Raw genomic sequence first — 18,083 nt, 5'->3', positions numbered from 1 at the left:
TGAGTATCATCGATCTACTTAAGCCAATGGTACCTTAACCTTTGCTTGGCACAAAGATTCAAATACATACATTGGCCCATATTTTCAGGGGGGAGGGGGAGGGCTACATAATTAACCTTTATTTTTAGAATCATAGAATCCTTGAAAAATAGGGCAGGAAGGGACCTTGAGGTCATCTAGTCCAACTGCCTACTCAAGGGAGGATCATTCCTGTCTAAACACCATTCTAGACAATAGTTTTTCCAACCTGCTCTTATAAACTTCCAAAGATGGAAACTTCACAACCTAGGTAGGTAACCTGTTCCAATGCTTAGCCACCCTTATAGTCAGAAAGTTTTCCTAATATTCAACCTAAATTTCTCTGACTGCAATTTGAAACCATTGTTTCATGACCTATTACCTGAGGAAACAGAGAAGAGTCTACCTTCATCATTGTTATAACCACCCTTCAGGTATTCGAAGAATGTTACCAAATCCCCTACTCAGCCTTCACTTCCCTGTGCCAAATGATCCCAATTCTTCCAACCTTTCCTTGTAAGTCATTGTAACAGGGAACCCTAGCCCTGTTACTAAAAAGTGGGGCAGCCCCTTTAAGGCTAGAGTCTTCAGAGCACAGCCTGCCAGCAGAGCAGAGGTTAAAGGGTAGCCCTGCAGGCCGGTCAGCTGACTGGCGGCATTCACACGACTAGGAGAGAGCCCAGGCTGTGGCAGACCGTGGGGCACCTGAATGCCCCAGGAAACTAGAAAACAGCTTTGCAGGCCGGGACACAAGACAGCAACCCAAAGAGGAAGAGACGTGAGATAAGCAGGCATGCTGCCTCTATTATTTTTCTCTGTTATAGCCCAGGGGATTAGTGCTTATGTTGTAATTTAAAACCAGCAGTTTGGGTTGGGACTATAAGGGGAGGTTTATGGAGGTCCCATTAGTGCCCGAGAGGCATGTGATAGCTTTGAGCCATGCCAGGGGCAGGCTGTTACTAGCCCAGGGTGGGTGAGAGAGAGGGGCAGGCAGCAGCCACCAAGAGGCCTGGGGTCCAGCAGACAGAGGCCAGGGGCCTGGTGTAAATGTGGGCTAGAGAACAGGGGTTCCCAACCTTTTTTTACTGTAGACCAGAAAACATATTTGAATTTAATCTGCATATTTAAATTTAATTTTATGTATTTACGTTTATTTTTTATGTGGGGGGAGGGCAGTTGCGAGAATCTGATTGGGTTGGGGTACCACAGCTGCAGGCACCAAGGGACCTTGCAAGGGATCAGGCTGCGCAGGCGTTTGCCCAGGAGACCCAGTTGGGGCTGCCCAGGCAGAAGGGGCCCCACTGCCTTCTTTAGGAGCAAGCAGCGGAGCCACATCCCTGCCCTCCACCCCTGACATTTCCCCATGTGCATCCCCCCGCTCTCAGCCGTGGGTGGGGCTGAAGGGTCCTGCCCAGCCCACCATGGGCCCTGGTACCTGCTGTGCTGGCACGGCTGGGCGAAGCCATGGCAGCGGGATCAGGATGGGGCGCACGTAGCCAGCTGCCTCCCTCCCAGGCTTGCCCAGCTTTAACCCCACACATGACTGCCGGCAGCCCAACAGCCAACGCTTCATGGCCTGGTACCAGGCCGCGGCCCAATGGTTGGGAACCTCTGAGCTAGAGCCTCAAAACCAGGCCCAATGCAGTGGCCCTAGGCTAGATGGCTTAGCTAAAGTAAAGGAGCACAGGCTGTGGAGGTCGAAGCCCCAACAGTGACGAGAGTAATACCTGTGTGGCATGGGGCACAGTGTAGGGGTGGTATGAAGACCTGCAATTAGCACTTAAGGCAGGAGCTCTCCAACATAGGAAGTTCTTTGGAGCAAAGACCAGATCTGGGAAGCCCTGGGGTAGCCAACTCTTTGAGAATCAAAAGGGGCATCAAGACATGGCAGATGAATGAAGGGGAGACTGTTCTCAGAAGTGAACTGAAATAAAGGGGACTCTAGAGTGCCTCCAAGGGTTCTCAACTGCCCTGGGGATGGTGCCCTGTAATAGTCATTTTTCCTAGGCTTAAAATGATTATTGTTCTTCTCCACTGGACTCTTTCTGCTTTGTTCTCATCTTTAAATTTGGCACATATAATTGGACCCACTATTCCAGTGAGGCCTCACCAGTGCTGAATACATTAAAGTCATTTCCTCTAACTTTAAAGCAACATGCATCTTAATACAATATAGTAACTACTGACCCTTCTTGCAACAACAAACACACAATTGATGCAGACTGAGCTTATGTTTTACTATAACCCCGATCCTTTTTTGCAGTACTGCAATCTAACCAGTTGATCCCCAATCTGCATTTGTGCATTCGATTTTTTTTCAGCCCAAATACAAGACTTTGCACTTGTCCTTATTGAATTTCATTCAATTAATTTCAGAACATTTCTCCAGAAACAGTTCTTCTGAATTCTAATGACAAGTTCCAAAGTATATGAAACTCTAGCTACTTTAGTGCCATTTGCAAATTTCCTAAGTGTGCAGTCAATACCACCCTCCACATTGTTAATGAAGATATTGAACAGTACCAGACCCAGGACAGACTCAGAACAGCCATTAGTATCCAGGGATCCTGGTTTTCCTTGTTTAAAAATTGCAAATTCTTCAATAAAAAAAAAAAAAGCAGCAGCAAATTCTCTCATTAAAAAGCCCCAAATCCACAAATAAAATGAAACGTCACTATATATGTAGTGTAACATCAGTAGAACATTGTGTTCAATTATCTATATACGTTAAAAGCTCCATTAATCAGCACCTTACAAGCCAACATGTTCTATAAAGCGGCATGCTGTCTTGTATGGTAAAGTGAAACTGGACATGCCCACCACGGCACTTCCAGTTCCTCCAAGCCCCCACAGCCTGGGGCAAAGCAGCCTGTGCTGCCAAGCCCCCATGGCCCAGGGCATAGCAGGCTTGTGCAGGGCCCACGGGAGGGTTGGCGATGAAGCTGGGGGGTTGGCAATGTCCTGGACACAGCAGGAGAAATGGAAGCCCAAACAGGCAAAGACACCTGTTCAGGTCTCTCAATTAACCAGCATATTTTGTTATCTGGCACCCCCATTCCCCAATGTTTTACTGATGTATTTACAATTTTAAAGCAATTTGGAAGCTCTACCAGTGCCTCAATCACTATAATAAAATTAAATTCTAAGTACCTATAAATTTTGGTATTTGATTTTGGGTTTTTATCATTAGAAAAATCAGAGCTTCCCCTGCCCCATTAGCTCACCAGGAGGGTCTAGGCCCCTCACTCCCTACCTACAGCCTCCCCAGCCCTGCTGGTACTCCTCATTCCCTACCCACAGCCCCCTGGGGCCCTGCTGGTGCCCTTCACTCCCTACCCACAGCCCCCCGTCCCCATCAGCCCTGGCAGGGCTAGGGCTATGGGGCCAGGGAGCCAGATCTAGAGCCCCCTGGCTCCCCACCCGAGCCCTGGCTGCAACTCATGGGAGGTGGCAGCTGCTGGGACAGAGTGGAACATGGAGCCTGGCTTCCCCTCCCTCCTGGGTGGTACATCTATTGGAGGGGAGGTAGCAGAAGTGGGCTGCCTGCTGCAAACTCAGGGATCCCTCCCCTGCTGCCAGCTTTGCAGTGCACTGGCAAAACACCCCCTGCCCTTCCACTCGCCTCAGCCTCTTGCAGGCTGGAACTCTGCCAGCCTGCAGAAAGCTCTTTGCAGAAGTGGAAAATCCACGTATTTCTCCATTTAAAATGAAAAATCCACAATTTTCTTGGTTAAAAGGGAAAATCCAATTTTTTTTCAGTTTTTCAAAGAGAAACAAAACCTAGTTCCCTAATGATGTTTACTCTTTGAGCATGAGGATCTAATTAGTTATATCACTTCTGTCTAGACTGTATTTCCTTAGCCTATTAATAAGAATGTCATCGGACACAATGTCAAAAGCCTTAGTTATGTCAAAGTATATCACATTGCCTGCTCTCCTCACATCTGCAGATCCCATCACCTTGTCACAGAAGGAAATCAGGTTGGGTAAACACAACTCACGCTCCTAATCTATGTTGGTAGAACATTTTTTCATCCTTTAGTGTTATTTTCCTCTTGTATATGGATGGGGGTTTATCCCACTTTACTTATGTTCAAAAAATCATTAATGTAGGTAATAGGAGGTATGGATTTTATTCCCAGGACCAAACTAACAACATAGGATTTAAAAAAAAAAAATCCCTCCCCTTTTTAACAGCTGCACTATGTATGAGACCCACAATCCCTGGAAATCTCCAACTCAATCAAGTTGTCCAATAGCCAACTTTTTACAACACCTAAAATTCTCCCAACCTCATGATGCTTATAAAATAGCACACAAAAATGATGACATTTTCCCTACCGGTTAAAATGGAAAATACTTTTGACATCTCTCATTTATTCCAATGTAATAAATCATACACTTTCTAAGCTGCCTGAAAACTACTGAACTTTGAATTTACACACTATTGACTGCTGCAGTGATAATATCTATCTAAATAATAACAAAGTACCCAGCTAAACAGAAGTCTTCCATACAGGTCAGTTTTTTCTCACTATTCATACTGTGCAGTTCTTAGTGCCGTCCCTTACAAATATAGACCTCGCAAATTCCAAGTAACTGCAGATCAATAACTACCTCATGATGGCCCACATGGAAAGATACTTTTCAGCCCTCCGAAAGTAGTTTTGGCTTTAAATAGCCAACTACTTTCAAAGTAAATTAGTGGACAGAAAGAGGTTTATTGCAGGAAGGGAAGTCTGAATGATGGAAACTGCACCAATATATCAAGGTAAATTGATTATTAACGATAAAAATGTGATTTCCTCATTTTCTTCTCTTCCTACTTCAGTCTTGTGCTTAACTTAACTGAGACCTTACTGGTATACCACATTGTTATATTCAAGTGCCTAGTGTGAAAAAACACATGACTGGAAAGTTGGAGCAGATATATGCAACCTCAGTAGCTTAGTTCAAATCATAATCTTAAAAGGGTACCATACACAGAGGAGGTGGGTTTTACTCGCAATGCTTTCAAAGATGGTGGCAAAGGAATGATCTGGCTACTAATTCATAACAAAGAGCTTCATAACAGGCTCCTTATACTTTCAATTATCTACTACATAGAGAAAGATATTATAAAAACAGTGGCCTGTTTGGCAGCTGAAATTCAGCATTTAATTTGGAATTCACAGTTTTTCAGAAATACCACTTCCCTTTTGTCCCATTTCAGTGAAAAATTAATATTTTAAACACGAATACAAATACAAAACTTGACAGCAGCCTCTGTTCATGATTTGTAACTTACCCAAGCCTTGCCAGAACAACCTGAAGGAAGTTCAGGACAGTATTGAGTTCAGCTCCTCGACAGGCTGGCAGCATCATACTAAATCCATCATTCAGCAACTTTTCCTGGGAAGGGTGTATGCAGCTGCTGGTCTCAAACACTTCCTGGACTCCATCAATATAAGTGGAAAGTAGTATCCAGAGATTTCGTTTCTGAGTATAGTCATTCTTATTTACCAAGAACTCCCTGGCTGTTTCACGGAAAGCATTTGAGAGTTTCTCAGCAAGGACATGAATATCCAAGTTCTTCTCAATGTATAACAAAAGGAAGGCAAAATAGCCTCTCCAGATGAGAGCCTTCTGGGAAGTGCTGATGGAGGATGGGCGAAGGACACTCAGGAGAGATAGCACCCTACCTACAATATCTTCTGTGCCTGCTATAGTCGCCAGCACAAGGGAAAGGTTAAAAAAGTTCTGCAGCCCCACTTCTGTCAGCTCTTGCATTCTTTTCTGATGGAACTTGGAATAAATTCTGCATGTAGGTTCATATATATGTATGAAATAAAAAAAAACAACAAAGAAAGGTTTCTTAAAAGCAGTTCTGTTTGTTTCCTTGAAGTGCAGCAATAAGCCATATTTTATGCCTTTGCTTTCATACCATGCTCTTACTATAAGCAATGCTTTTCCATTTTTAAATCAAGTTTGCTCATTCTTCTTTTAAAACTTGCTGGCTATTGAAACCAATATTTTCATATCTTTCTTCCAATCCAGGGATTCTCAACCCAAAGATGAAATCTAACTATATTTCTGCAACCATCTAACCTCCAACAAAATCGAACCAAACAAACAAAACTAAGAAAGAGAGAGATTTAAACTAACACTACTGAAACCATACTTTGTCTTTGCTGATTTCCTTCAGGTTTTTTTTTACACAGCACTAGCAACCTTAATCTGATGCAAAGGCAGTAACCTTCTTGATAAGCAGCTCATATCAACAGCAGTATGTGTTACTAGTGCTTAGAGTTCTGTATTACATATGGTTTTCTAGTGAAGCTTAAACATATTTGCCTTGACCCCCACAAAAAAAAACAGTTTGGGATCTCTGCACTTGAGAGAGTACCTTTGTGTTGTGCTGTACTGCCACTGGTGTCAGAGCCCCTTGTGTTCTGTCACCCTTGATTTAAAAAAGGGGGAAGAGAGGATGATGACAGAATATTCTTGACAGAGGCTCCTCTTCCTTTGAAATTCTCTACCTCCAAATCTGCAAACTACACAAACTGGGAAAGCCTTCTGAGAAAGCACCAGCAGAGCCCCAAGGCAGTCAGAACTCCCATTTGTCTGACAGAGAAGTGTAAATAGGAGTTTAAGGGGTACAGCCATGTAACTGATGTTCCAGTAATATGTAGTAGTGACAAAAAAGGAGAACTTCTTTGGTCAATTTTTACTTTTCATCACCTCTATTTATGCATCTTGTAACTCATGTTAAGAATGCTACGCCTATGGCATAGGCGTTCTTTGGGGTAGCACTTGTTTATAACTTCAAATATACATGCATCTCACAATACTTACACTATTTTTCTTAAGATACGAGGGAAAAGTAGCTAGAGAATGCTTTGTCCCAGTTTTTTAGTTTTGGGGCAATTAAGAGCATGCTGTACTCTTCATCTTCTATTTCAGACTGCATATATATATAGAGAGAGAGTAGTTAAAAGAGCTCAAAGCAGTGATTTCCTAACCTATCACCTGGAAAAAATAGTTAGAAATAATGCTGAGGCTATCAAAGCTAGCCACCAAAAATTATAGCAAATCCAATTAAGGTTGTTTAGTAGTAAATTACTACTGACAGGCATTTACGTTTTCCATGCATCAATTAATGCTTGGTAAGCTGCCGAAAACAGAGTTCATCCCAAAATTGTAGCTGTAGGCTGTTAAATTTTGTTACTTGTATAATTGATTTATTCAAGGTAAAAATGATGAATTCTGGGTGAGGGAACTGCCACACACTATGTATTAATATTCCCCCTCTTAATTTAAGGAATAATAAATAAATAAAACAAACTATAAAATGACAAAGATGCAGGTATAATGTTTTCATTAAAAACAAACTGATTAAAATGGAATAGTACATAGATTCAGCAATCCAATATCAGCTTACTTCAACATGTAAGAATGTATAAAACAAATTTTTTAAATCCAAACTTCACTGAATCTTAAAACACTAGAAACACTGAACAATAGTGATTCTGTCACGAGAAACACAATGCCTGTATGAGGCCACTGTAATGTGATATGTGCATCCTCAGATTATAACCATCAAACCAATTTTCTTCTCTTATATGAAACATATTACATGCTAATGAAATCTTAATAAATGAGATAAATACTACCGGGGGGGGGGGCAGTTAAATTGTTCTAAGAGTTTGGTACCTGCAGATTTTAGTCTCCAGTGAAAAAAACCAGTTTCTTAAAGGTTAGATTTTTGTAGCTGAATTGAAGTAATTAGAAAGATAGCATTTTTAATGTTCAGTGAAAGTATGAAAAAGTATTCTTATTATTGTATTATAAAATGCATAGGTACATCAGATAACTATAAAAAGCATTAGGGCTCTTCTCTATAAAATAGTTTTATAGCTATTTTCATGCTTATTTGTGAAATAAATTATTGCTTTACCCTTTTTGATATATTTCAACATTTATGAAGAAACAAGAGCCCAAAACCTCACAAAGAATTAAGCTTCAGATGTGGAAAATCTGAGATAATCAGAATTATGAGACATGTGAGAAGTTAATACATTACTATACCTTCCCTTCATTTGCTTCCAGAAGTGCATTTCACTGGTCTCCATTGCTTTTTTCAATATTTTTGCCAAAATGCAGAGAAAAATGAGGTAACTATTGCTGGACTTGTATAGGTCAGGGCACTGCTGGTCACCACAGCAACTTTTCACCAACTCAAGCATTGACAAAGGGGTTTTATTAACATTTGCTAAACCTTTTAGACCAAGCCAAGGAATGGTGAAGGAACTGTTCTGAAAGAAAAATTAAACCAAGAAAGAATGTGAGGGAGAAAAAATACCATGTGAATTCTCTACACATAAGCTACCACCTTTAGCATGAACAACAGAAGGCATCTTGTGGCTACCCACAATGTATCACCAAGAGGCTTCTTTATATTCTCTGGCCTGAGCATAAATGGTTGTGGAAGTCAACATTTGCCCATCTCTTCCATTATGATATCACATGATACAACTCACACTTTCAAAAATAATAAATATTTTTAGTATGTGGTTGCCAATTACAAAGTAGTCTAGTTCCCTTTTGAGCTAGCACTGATTAGCATTTTGCTTTACAAAAATAGAGCAAAATTTCACAAATAGTTTGGACAGATGAAAGCACAACATGCTTCCTGAAATAAGTGACTGCATGCTTGTAACTTTAATTTTTTCAAAGTCATCAACTAACCAGATTCTTGCTGTAATACTCCCAGAGTATGGTAACAGTAGATAAGTTCAAGTTCCAGAAACTGCACAGATTCAAGAAGCACTGAAGATGCATTCGTAACTGTTCCTCTAACACACCAACCTCAAAAAACAAACAGAAAAGGTTGGTTATTTAAAAAAAAATAGCACCACATGGATTACAAATAACTTCAAGACTTCCAGCCTGCTGAGAATAATTTCCTTGTGTAAACATTATTTCTAGGTATATAGTTTTGAGTAAAAGCATCCACTAATAGGAGCAGTGAGCTAGAAAATAAAATCTAACAAATATGGGCAATGTCATCCAATAATACTTTGCAATCCAGCAGTTAGCTGTTAAAATTACAATAATAAGTTATGGTGCATATCCTTCACTGCACACACATAGTATTAGACAGACCAAGATTACAGCAACTCGCAACAAAACTAATTTTTTGGTGCAATACGCTTAGTATGGTACACAAACATCATTGGATGGCAAATGGGGCAGGGACTAAAAGGAACAAGTGATCAAGAACACAGTTCATCAGCATATTCATTACCTACTCATGTATAACATGGCTTGCCACAGCATGTGGCCAGGCCATTCCTGGTGCAGAGCAGCCTGGGAACTCAAAGGACACATTTATTTCTCCACGCCAATGACATAAAGCAGCAATCTGCAGTATTTTCATTAGTCTTAATAAGACAAATTGCCCTTTCTGCAGTTCTAGAAAACTGTCCAGAGAAGAAACTTCTGCCTGAGAAGACAACACATCTGTCAATGGCATTCAGATGGTCTTGAAGACAGCTGAAGACATGCCAGATAGCTTGAAACCAGCAGCAAAAAAAAAAAAAATTATGAAAAGTCCTGAGCAAAATATATAGGATTTTGACTCCTCTCCAGTTCCTCGGCCAAGAGAGGAATATTCCTTGTTCACTGATTTCAAATGTTCTCTTTCTACCTTATATAAGTGACAGAGGAAGATTTGGTTCATTACAAATTAACATTAAGTTTCAAAACTATTTGAACACATTGAAATGTACAGTCTACAATTCTAATCTTTGAGGGCTTACAACAAAACTTTTCTGTATGTGAGGGTGGCATTGGAAAAGGATTTTACTACATACTCCTAGGGCGCATCCAGATGAGCGCTCACGTACTGCATGCAGCACACATGCAGGAGATCCCAGTATCAAAAAACCCGCACAAGAACAAAGCAGGATGGCACATATGGCAGCAGCTTCTGTTGTCTTAAACTGGAGCCTGGCCTGCCAGAGCCAAACTCTGGCTGCCAGCCAGGCTCCATACACCAGATCACCTCTGTTGGAGCACCAGGACCCAAGGTAAGGCTGCTGGGGCCAATTCAGGTACTGGCCCCAGGCTTCCTTACCCAACCTGGAGCAACTTGCCGTGCATCAGCGTACATGTGTATGAGTGTTCTCCAGGCACAAGTAGCAGAGGCCCTGCTACTATGTACCACTCCTGTTTATCCCAATAGAAACACAGATGAGCACTCATCTGGAAGCACCCCCTCATGTCCAAACAAGGGATGGAAATAGACGTCACCTTTGTGCCACCATAAAAATGTTTATGGCTGCACAAAGTGGAAATAAATACATGTCCATACCTTCTGTCGTACCACAAATGCTCAAATATGCAGCTGCAACAGAAGGTAGTATTAAATTGAGTAACTTTATTGAGGCCCATGTCTATTTATGACAAGTGTTTGGGGAGCGCAAACCTGCCCATGCTTTCCAACCATCCAGGACACGGACCCTGTGGGCTTGCGGGGCCCATTTCTGCATAACTTGGAAATTCCCAGGCAGGATCGGGTCCCTCAAGTCTTGAAAGCACTCTTTTCATTTCCCCCACTTACCTAGATATGTCCCGCCATGTCCCTGGGTAAGCGGAGAAAGTTGGGTTCAGGACACGTGTCTGCAAGTGAGGGTTTTCCACTTAGCAGTAACATACAGAGGAGCATCCCTCTGCAGGGCTTCTCCTGTGCACATATCTGCAAGCAGAGGGTGAGGAACCCCTGTGGGATTTCCCCCCTCTACACTCACAGGCACAGACACAGAAATCTCCTTCAGAGGAATTCTCCTACACACCTATCTGCAAGTGGGAAGAGTGTCTTTCCCCTCCCTATCCTGCTCACAGATACAAATGCTGGGGGTGGAGAGGGTTAGAAAGGAGTAAATTCCCAGATTCGTGTTTTATGCTTGCACACAGTCACACAAAGCGTACAAAGGATGAGGAAAGAAAGAAGAATTACTGGAAGAGGTGAAGGGTTGACATGATCGAAAGGGATCAATAAAGCAGTTAACCCATTTGGGGACATAGGGGCTATAAAAGCTAGTCCAGGTAAAGGAGGTAAGATTCCACCGTCCCTAATAGACCGCATTTAACAATCTAGCCTGTGGATGGTTTTTTGTCCTGTTGTCCCCTCCCAAGGCTGCCATGATATAGTCAGCCCTTTTCCAGGACAGGTTGGAGGTCATTAATGATGTGTTCAGGCTAGACGCCCTACATGACTGAGTTAAATACTTTGTTTATTCCTTTTTGATTTCTTCAATCTACCTTTGCTTCTCTCAGCAGTGCCCCCTCCTTCCCTTCCATTTCTATTTCCCTATGTTTTGTATGTAAATGACTGTAGCCAATGAAAGCTCATTCCTCTTTGAATGAGTTACCCTGTCCTACTTTCATATTTAGGAAGTTCTTTTTCACCACCAGAAACTGTGACGTGTCTGACTTCACTAACACCTATCCAAACTTCCCATAACCACATTATTTTTATCTTTGAATTATCCTCTTATATCTTTAAAAGACTGTCTGCTGAGCAACTATCACAAAGATGAGGTAGTATGAGAAAGATGGACATGTGCATGTCACTCAAGGGAGTGGAATTAAATGCAGAAACAAAAAAAGCCAGGAAATGAGGGGAGGATAGTACCTTTTTTGTGACTGCAGTTAGTTACTCTGACTAGTTGCTGCTAAGTGTAAGGCCTTGTCCTAAGTTATTGCACTTAGGCCATGTGTAGATGAAATGAGGGGCGTGTGCCCATGACACATTAAAGTGGGCTAAATGCTTTTGCACCACTTCAATGGTGTCAGTGTTTGCATGCCTTGGCAGCGTATTATGCATGAATTCCAGCCGCTGTAGGAAATTTAGTAGCATAATGTGCCTTAAACGACTTGGGGAGGAGTTGTTTGCTGTGCCTACAGCCGCGGAGCGAAGCACCAGGTTCTGTGAAGCTCAGGGACGCTGCAGGAAGCCCTGCAGGCACACTGACAGCAGTCCAAGAAAGTAGGCTCTGCTCAAGAAAAGCAGCAAGACTGATTTCCACCCCCTCGGAGCCTGCCTGTATGCATGAGCTGCGCGAGGACCTGGTGCTTCCCTCAGCAACTGCAGTTCCGCCTTGGGACTGCCTGAGCCGGGTGCCTGTGGGCGGGTGGCACCTTATGGGGAGGGGGCTCGCCGCTGCTGCAGAGGGAAGCACCAGCCCCCGCCCCCTCCTCAGCCCAGGGAACACTCCACCCAGCAGCAGCTTGCCCTCCCCTCCCCACCACCAGAGAGGCAGGTAAGTCAGCAGGGTGTGCGCACAACACAGGGGCTTAATCGACCCTAAATTGGAACGGTGTTTTTAAAACCGCTTCAATTTTGGGCCCCCGTTATGTCTACACACGCCCTTAATTGTTAACTCCCGCTGGACAAGAGAAAGGATCCTCCTTTCTAAATATTACCTATTGCACCTACAATAATAGCTACACAAAATAGTCCAGATAATTTGAACAAGTTATCTACCTCTGTGCAGAAAAGAAAACAATGATGACAAACTGTTCATGCAGTAAATATGTGGAAATTTAAGAATCTCATGGCTCAATATTTAATACCATAAAGCATTGGCACCCCTGTCAACCTCACTGGCACCATAATAACAAATAAGATGACCTGTCCTTACCCTCAAGAGCTTATAGTCTTGGGAAACTGGTGATATAAAGAAAGCAGTGGGAGAGTTTTATAGTCAACTATGTTCTTTTATGTATATAAACAACTTAATAAAACTCTTATTTTACATTGAAAACATGGCTTTTATCCCTACATTTTCTACATGTCTTAGGCAACATTAACTAGCTAATTTTACAGATATCACAGCTGGAGTGGGCTGTGTGTGCAGCTCTGTCCTGGATTGGCTGGAGTGAAAACAGCATGACCGGGGGCGGGGAGAAGGGTCCTTGGACTGGCCCCATGTGAGACCAGCATCAGGGGCTAGATTATATGGCTCTGCAGACTGGACCCTGCCTATGGGGGGTATTTGTAACACTAAATTAAAGGACCATCAGTAACAAGAAGAAAGAGAATCATCATGTCTAGCAGTGCCACTATGATTGAAGTAGTGGCAGAAAGTGGGGATTAGCTATTTTAAGGTCTGTAAAGCAACCTTGTGCTGATATATCAGTATTCGGGCTTAGACAGGTCCAAGCCTGGAGAGGTGAAGGTATGCAGACAGGTAAAAAAAAAAAAATGAAAAATGTGAACGTATCACCTAAAGAAAACAATGCAGGTTTGGTCGGTTGATTTAAAATAGCTGACTGGAGAGGATATTTCAACTGTCAGACTCCCTTACATTATTTTTCTAGTTTTAAGTGACAAAATTTATTCCCCACTGCTTATTATTAAAGTGGTAGATTTTGTAAAAAATTTTATTTTTTCCAAATGGTCAGACCCAGTATCAAAACAACACAGAGCTTTAGTTTTAACAAGGTATGTTCATTCATTTTTAAACAATAGAATACTGCATTTACTTAATTAGGATCATCTTCTATTTACAAGACAAACCCCTGATACATATAAAATTTGGATATGTGTTTTAATTTCCCAGGTATGGAATCTAATTATTGAAAGTTTGCCTTCAATTCCTCCCCCTCCCACTCCTACAGCATGAAAAATAAATCTGGGGGGTCAGGTAGCCCCCATGCCTTCTGTCCTCCTCCCCAGTTTCTTCTACCCACTCCTTAATGTCAGTCCCTGTTTTCCTTGAGCATATGGAAGTGAGGGGCTGGAAACACTGACTTTGAAATAAACATACCTGTAGTGATTTCCATAAAATTACTACAGGTACCCACACATTTACTTCATCCAAAATTGATGCATTTTGCAAATTTTAGCACAGGTATTCTACAAATACACTTTTAAGCAGGATTTTTGTACCTGCTTTTTTATTTTATATATATACACATGTATATATCTATATATACACATACACATATACACACATATACATATATACACACACACACACACGTACAAACTATGCATGATATGCTCCAGCAGATTCGACAGTGTTTCAAGCCATGATAATCCCACATATTAGTGCAGATGTGAACTCAAGATACCTCTCCCTCACCCCCACCAAAGGATCCATGGGCTAATTAGAACTTCACTCATGACTGGAAACTGGTGTTCTGTGACGTGTTCTGGGATCCTCCAAAAATGTAAATGCAGATGAAGCGCAGAGCAACCTGGTCTGGCTCTACCTCATGGAGGACAAGGCCACACTAATCATATACAGCTGAGAGAGGGGGTAACAGAGGGATGAACTGTTTGGGGCTACATTTGTTGACATTTGCCTGACATTTAAGGCTAGTGAAAAAATAGGAATTGGAAACAGGAGTTGGAAGCAGGAAAGAAAGGCACAGCTCATGGAGACTGGAGAGGAAGTAAAAATGTATGCAATTTAGTGGTTCACCATGACTTGCAAGAGTTGGTGCTGAGAGAGACAGAGCACAATGCATACTTCCAATATATTTTATTCAGATGGGCTTCACTAACCTATCCTTGTGGTAGATCCCATTAGTAGGGCTGCCCAAGATGGGCTACCTGTTTTCTCATCATGCTCAATGATGGCTGCATTTAATCAACTTCATAGTTGGTTTACATTACTGAGCACATGCTGCTTTTGGCAGCAGTTTAATAATAGACAGCATATCTAATGAAGTTTCCTTGTATACCAACGTAAGAGTAGAAGCTTTTTTCTCCCATGCTGATTTGGGTGGGAAACCTTGTCTTCTATTTAAGTAAATACAGTATTTCTAATGAAAAATATAATAGCTACTTGCATCCAAGGTCCTTCTATCTGTATTAAAACCCTGCCTTTTCAGGGGCTGTAATATAAACTTTCTTACAGCTTGTGTTCAGTTTTTTTTACAGTTGCAGTCTAAGTCTAACTAGGTTTAATTAACCTGTATGGAATCCGGTTAAATCCATTTCCATGCTATAAAATGAAATAGTATTGTAACTGAATTCCTAACATTTGTAGAGTATATAGACTTAAGTATGATTGTAAAACACGTTTACTTGTGCATACAGATTTAATATTATTAAACTAGAGACAATCCAAAGAAGGATTTTTTTTTTTTTTTTTTTTAACCTTAAAAGAGCACATTGAGGTTCACTGGCTTTCTATCGTTTTGGAAGATAAGGTGTATATTGCTTCTGTACCATTTCATTTTCATTGAACTCTTCCTATATTTTGTGTTTAATGTTATTCTAAAAGTAATACAGAAATAATTGCTGGAGTTCTTGAAAACCAATTTTGTTACTGCAGTAGGTGGTCATAAAAGATAAATAATATGTTTAGATAGTGCTATCGTTTTGATTATATCTGGTGTTCTCCCTACTGAGATGAATTAAAACTGACTTCCGTATGAGTTCTGACTGTTTCCAGCAGTGCAGGAATCCATTTTGAGCAAGAAAAGCAAACCTAAATGGAGTATCCACAATACACACTGTTGTTTAAAGTCTGAAGGACTATTCTGTATTGCATTCATGATAAAATCTTCAGTACATCCAATACAGATCATTTGAAGTATGGTCTAACAGTAACACTGGGTGTTAGGATAATGAAGACCTAAGATTGAAGTGGAGTACAATGTTGTTAAATCGTTGAATTTGCTTAGCTAAAGCAGCAGTCACTTTGGAACTATCATCCTATGGGCAAATATGCATCTCAGGCACTATGAGATACTAATCTCTCTCTTTTGAAAACCTTGCTTAAACATCTGCTCCAATGTGGTAGAAGTGTTGATACTAAGGTCAAATATGTACATTCATTTTGACAATGAAAGCTATTATAAGCAGATATTAAAAGCTATCATCATTGCATATTCTCTAATTTTCAAATCAGACTTAGTCTAAGAATCTTCTTTTCTATATTAAACAATATTATCCATAAAATTACTATATTAAATTGATAGAAATAAAAAGTGTATGTGAACATAATTATACGTAAAAACAAGAATCGAGGATAAACTATCTTGGTAGCCCGTAACTATTTCAAGAAGACATGTTTTTATTTTCTCTAATGGTAGGACTACAAAAAAACATGCGACTGTGGAGTAGGCTGTACCATGAGCATAAGTGCCTAGGTACTCTGTGGTAACTGCGCGATTACATACACATCTTGCTTTTAAATGTATGATAGTTAATGTTTCAGTGCAAGTATGGTAAGCAACCTCATATTTACCACTGTGTAAAAGTTTGCCAGAGGCAGGAACTGTATGTTCACACCAGAGCTTACCTTGCAGTAACTTTGTTTATGTGGCCTTATGCTAAATTTCTCAACCTCATACTCCCCTCCCCCCCAACACACTTTATAATATGTTACATCGAGGCTGTCCAACATGCAGTTCATGGGCTGCATGCAACCTGCAAGGCGTTAAGGTGCAGGCGATGGGCTCCCGCCCAATCACCGTGCCACCAGTCCCCCCACACTGCTCTGGCTGCAGCAGCATTTGGGGACTCCAAGCTCTCTTTGTCTCTGGTTTCACCTTCTTGCCCCTCCAGTGCCAAGGGGGGCTCAAGCCTGTGATGCCTGAATGGAATAATAATATAACATATTTGTGATATATACATCTGTCTGTCTGTCTGTCTGTGTTTGTAATATCTTTGGTATTTTTTAATCAACTACTTAAGGTTAGTAAATCTAATCCATCTGATTGAACAAGAATTCAGGGTCCATACTTAACAGAATCCAGCTTGTGGATGATTTCTACAATTCTGTGCTCAAATTGTGTTTTAAAGTTTTGTTGTTTAAGAACAGCTACTCTGAAGTCAAAGATGGAATGTCAAGGTAGTCGTGTTCTGTGCCTGCTCTGTACAAGTCATAGTTTCATAGTTAGTAGGGTCAGAAGGGACCTGAGCAGATCATCAAGTCCGACCCCCTGCCACGGCAGGAAAAAGTACTGGGGTTAAACGACCCCAGCAAGGTGTTTGCCTAGCCTCCCCCAGTCCTTTCACAGCATTTGATGAAGTAAGCTCTTGTTCACAAAAGCTTATTTAACTTGTTAGTCTACATTACAGAGATTCCCATCTACGCAATACTGGATGCTTATGCCAGATGGAAGCCTATGAGCAATAAGATGTGAAGTATCTGTGATACAGCTAGAAAGTAGCACTGGTGTAATCACTAGGGCTGTGTGAAGCTTTGGTACCCAATTTGATTCGTCAGAGATTCGGCCCGATTCAGTGGCCAAATCTCCGAATCGAATCAGGAGACCCTTTAATCTATCGTGAATCGGAACCCTCTGAATCAATTCAGAGATTCGGCAATTCAGACTGTAGCAAAACCCCCAGTTTTTCTTTTAAATGCATTCCCTCCCCTTCCCCAACAATTTCTGACTCTGTCTCTCCCTCTCTATTCCCTATAGATAAGTATAAGTCAGCTAAGACATAGGATAAGCTTCAGCATTTTATTTTGGTAGCAGCTTGTATTTGTTTTGTTTTTTTTCCCCTTCTTTATATTGTATAATTATTATGTTTATATTGATTTTTACTATTCTATTTTACTGTTTTACTGATACTATACGATTTAGGCCTACATATGAAAGTTAGCAACATAAGTCATGTCAAGTTTCCATTTTGTTTGTCAAGTCTCCATCCTGTCCCCAGGCCCGGTTGTGTAACCCATGACTCACCCCTACCCTCCTATGTAACTTGGTTCCTGAATGAATGGGGATGAATGAGGGTGCTTAAGAGACAATAGCAATAGGTCTAAAAATAGCTCCCTCTATCCAAACCATCAAAATCAATACCTGGACCAACAACCCAGCCCTTGGAACCACCCTCATCATTCAAGAAACAAAAGATGAGGCAACCCACCATTGTGCCAGGCTGCACATGCTCAGTAAGAATGCCTGGAACCCTCTGGGACAAGACTGACCTTGCCTGGACAGGCCCTCCCCATTGGAGATCAGGAGGTAGCCTGCCCCATAAAAAGGGGTAGTGAAGACTAACTCCTTGGGACGCCCTCTCTATCTGGACCAGCACCATGCCACACCAC

General features: G+C 41.4%; 1 protein-coding gene across 3 annotated transcripts in view; it reads right to left on the bottom strand.

The window, feature by feature from the left end:
- Window positions 1–18,083, bottom strand: part of MMS22L (MMS22 like, DNA repair protein) — a 206,780-nt gene that overhangs the window by 106,905 nt on the left and 81,792 nt on the right. For all 3 annotated transcript variants that reach the window (XM_019520182.1, XM_019520183.1, XM_019520184.1), the window contains exons 12-14: window positions 8,746–8,865; window positions 8,086–8,312; window positions 5,306–5,815 (exon numbers count right to left, since the gene is read on the bottom strand). In XM_019520182.1, coding sequence (XP_019375727.1) covers window positions 5,306–5,815; window positions 8,086–8,312; window positions 8,746–8,865 — 857 coding nt within the window. The remainder of the gene's footprint in view (window positions 1–5,305; window positions 5,816–8,085; window positions 8,313–8,745; window positions 8,866–18,083) is intronic.

This window comes from Gavialis gangeticus, unplaced genomic scaffold (genome assembly GCF_001723915.1).
Source record: "Gavialis gangeticus isolate Ggan-Ray unplaced genomic scaffold, GavGan_comp1, whole genome shotgun sequence".
Taxonomy (NCBI): domain Eukaryota; kingdom Metazoa; phylum Chordata; order Crocodylia; family Gavialidae; genus Gavialis; species Gavialis gangeticus.
The sequence above is the reverse complement of the archived record's forward strand: the minus strand, read 5'-3'. Positions and strand labels throughout refer to the sequence as shown.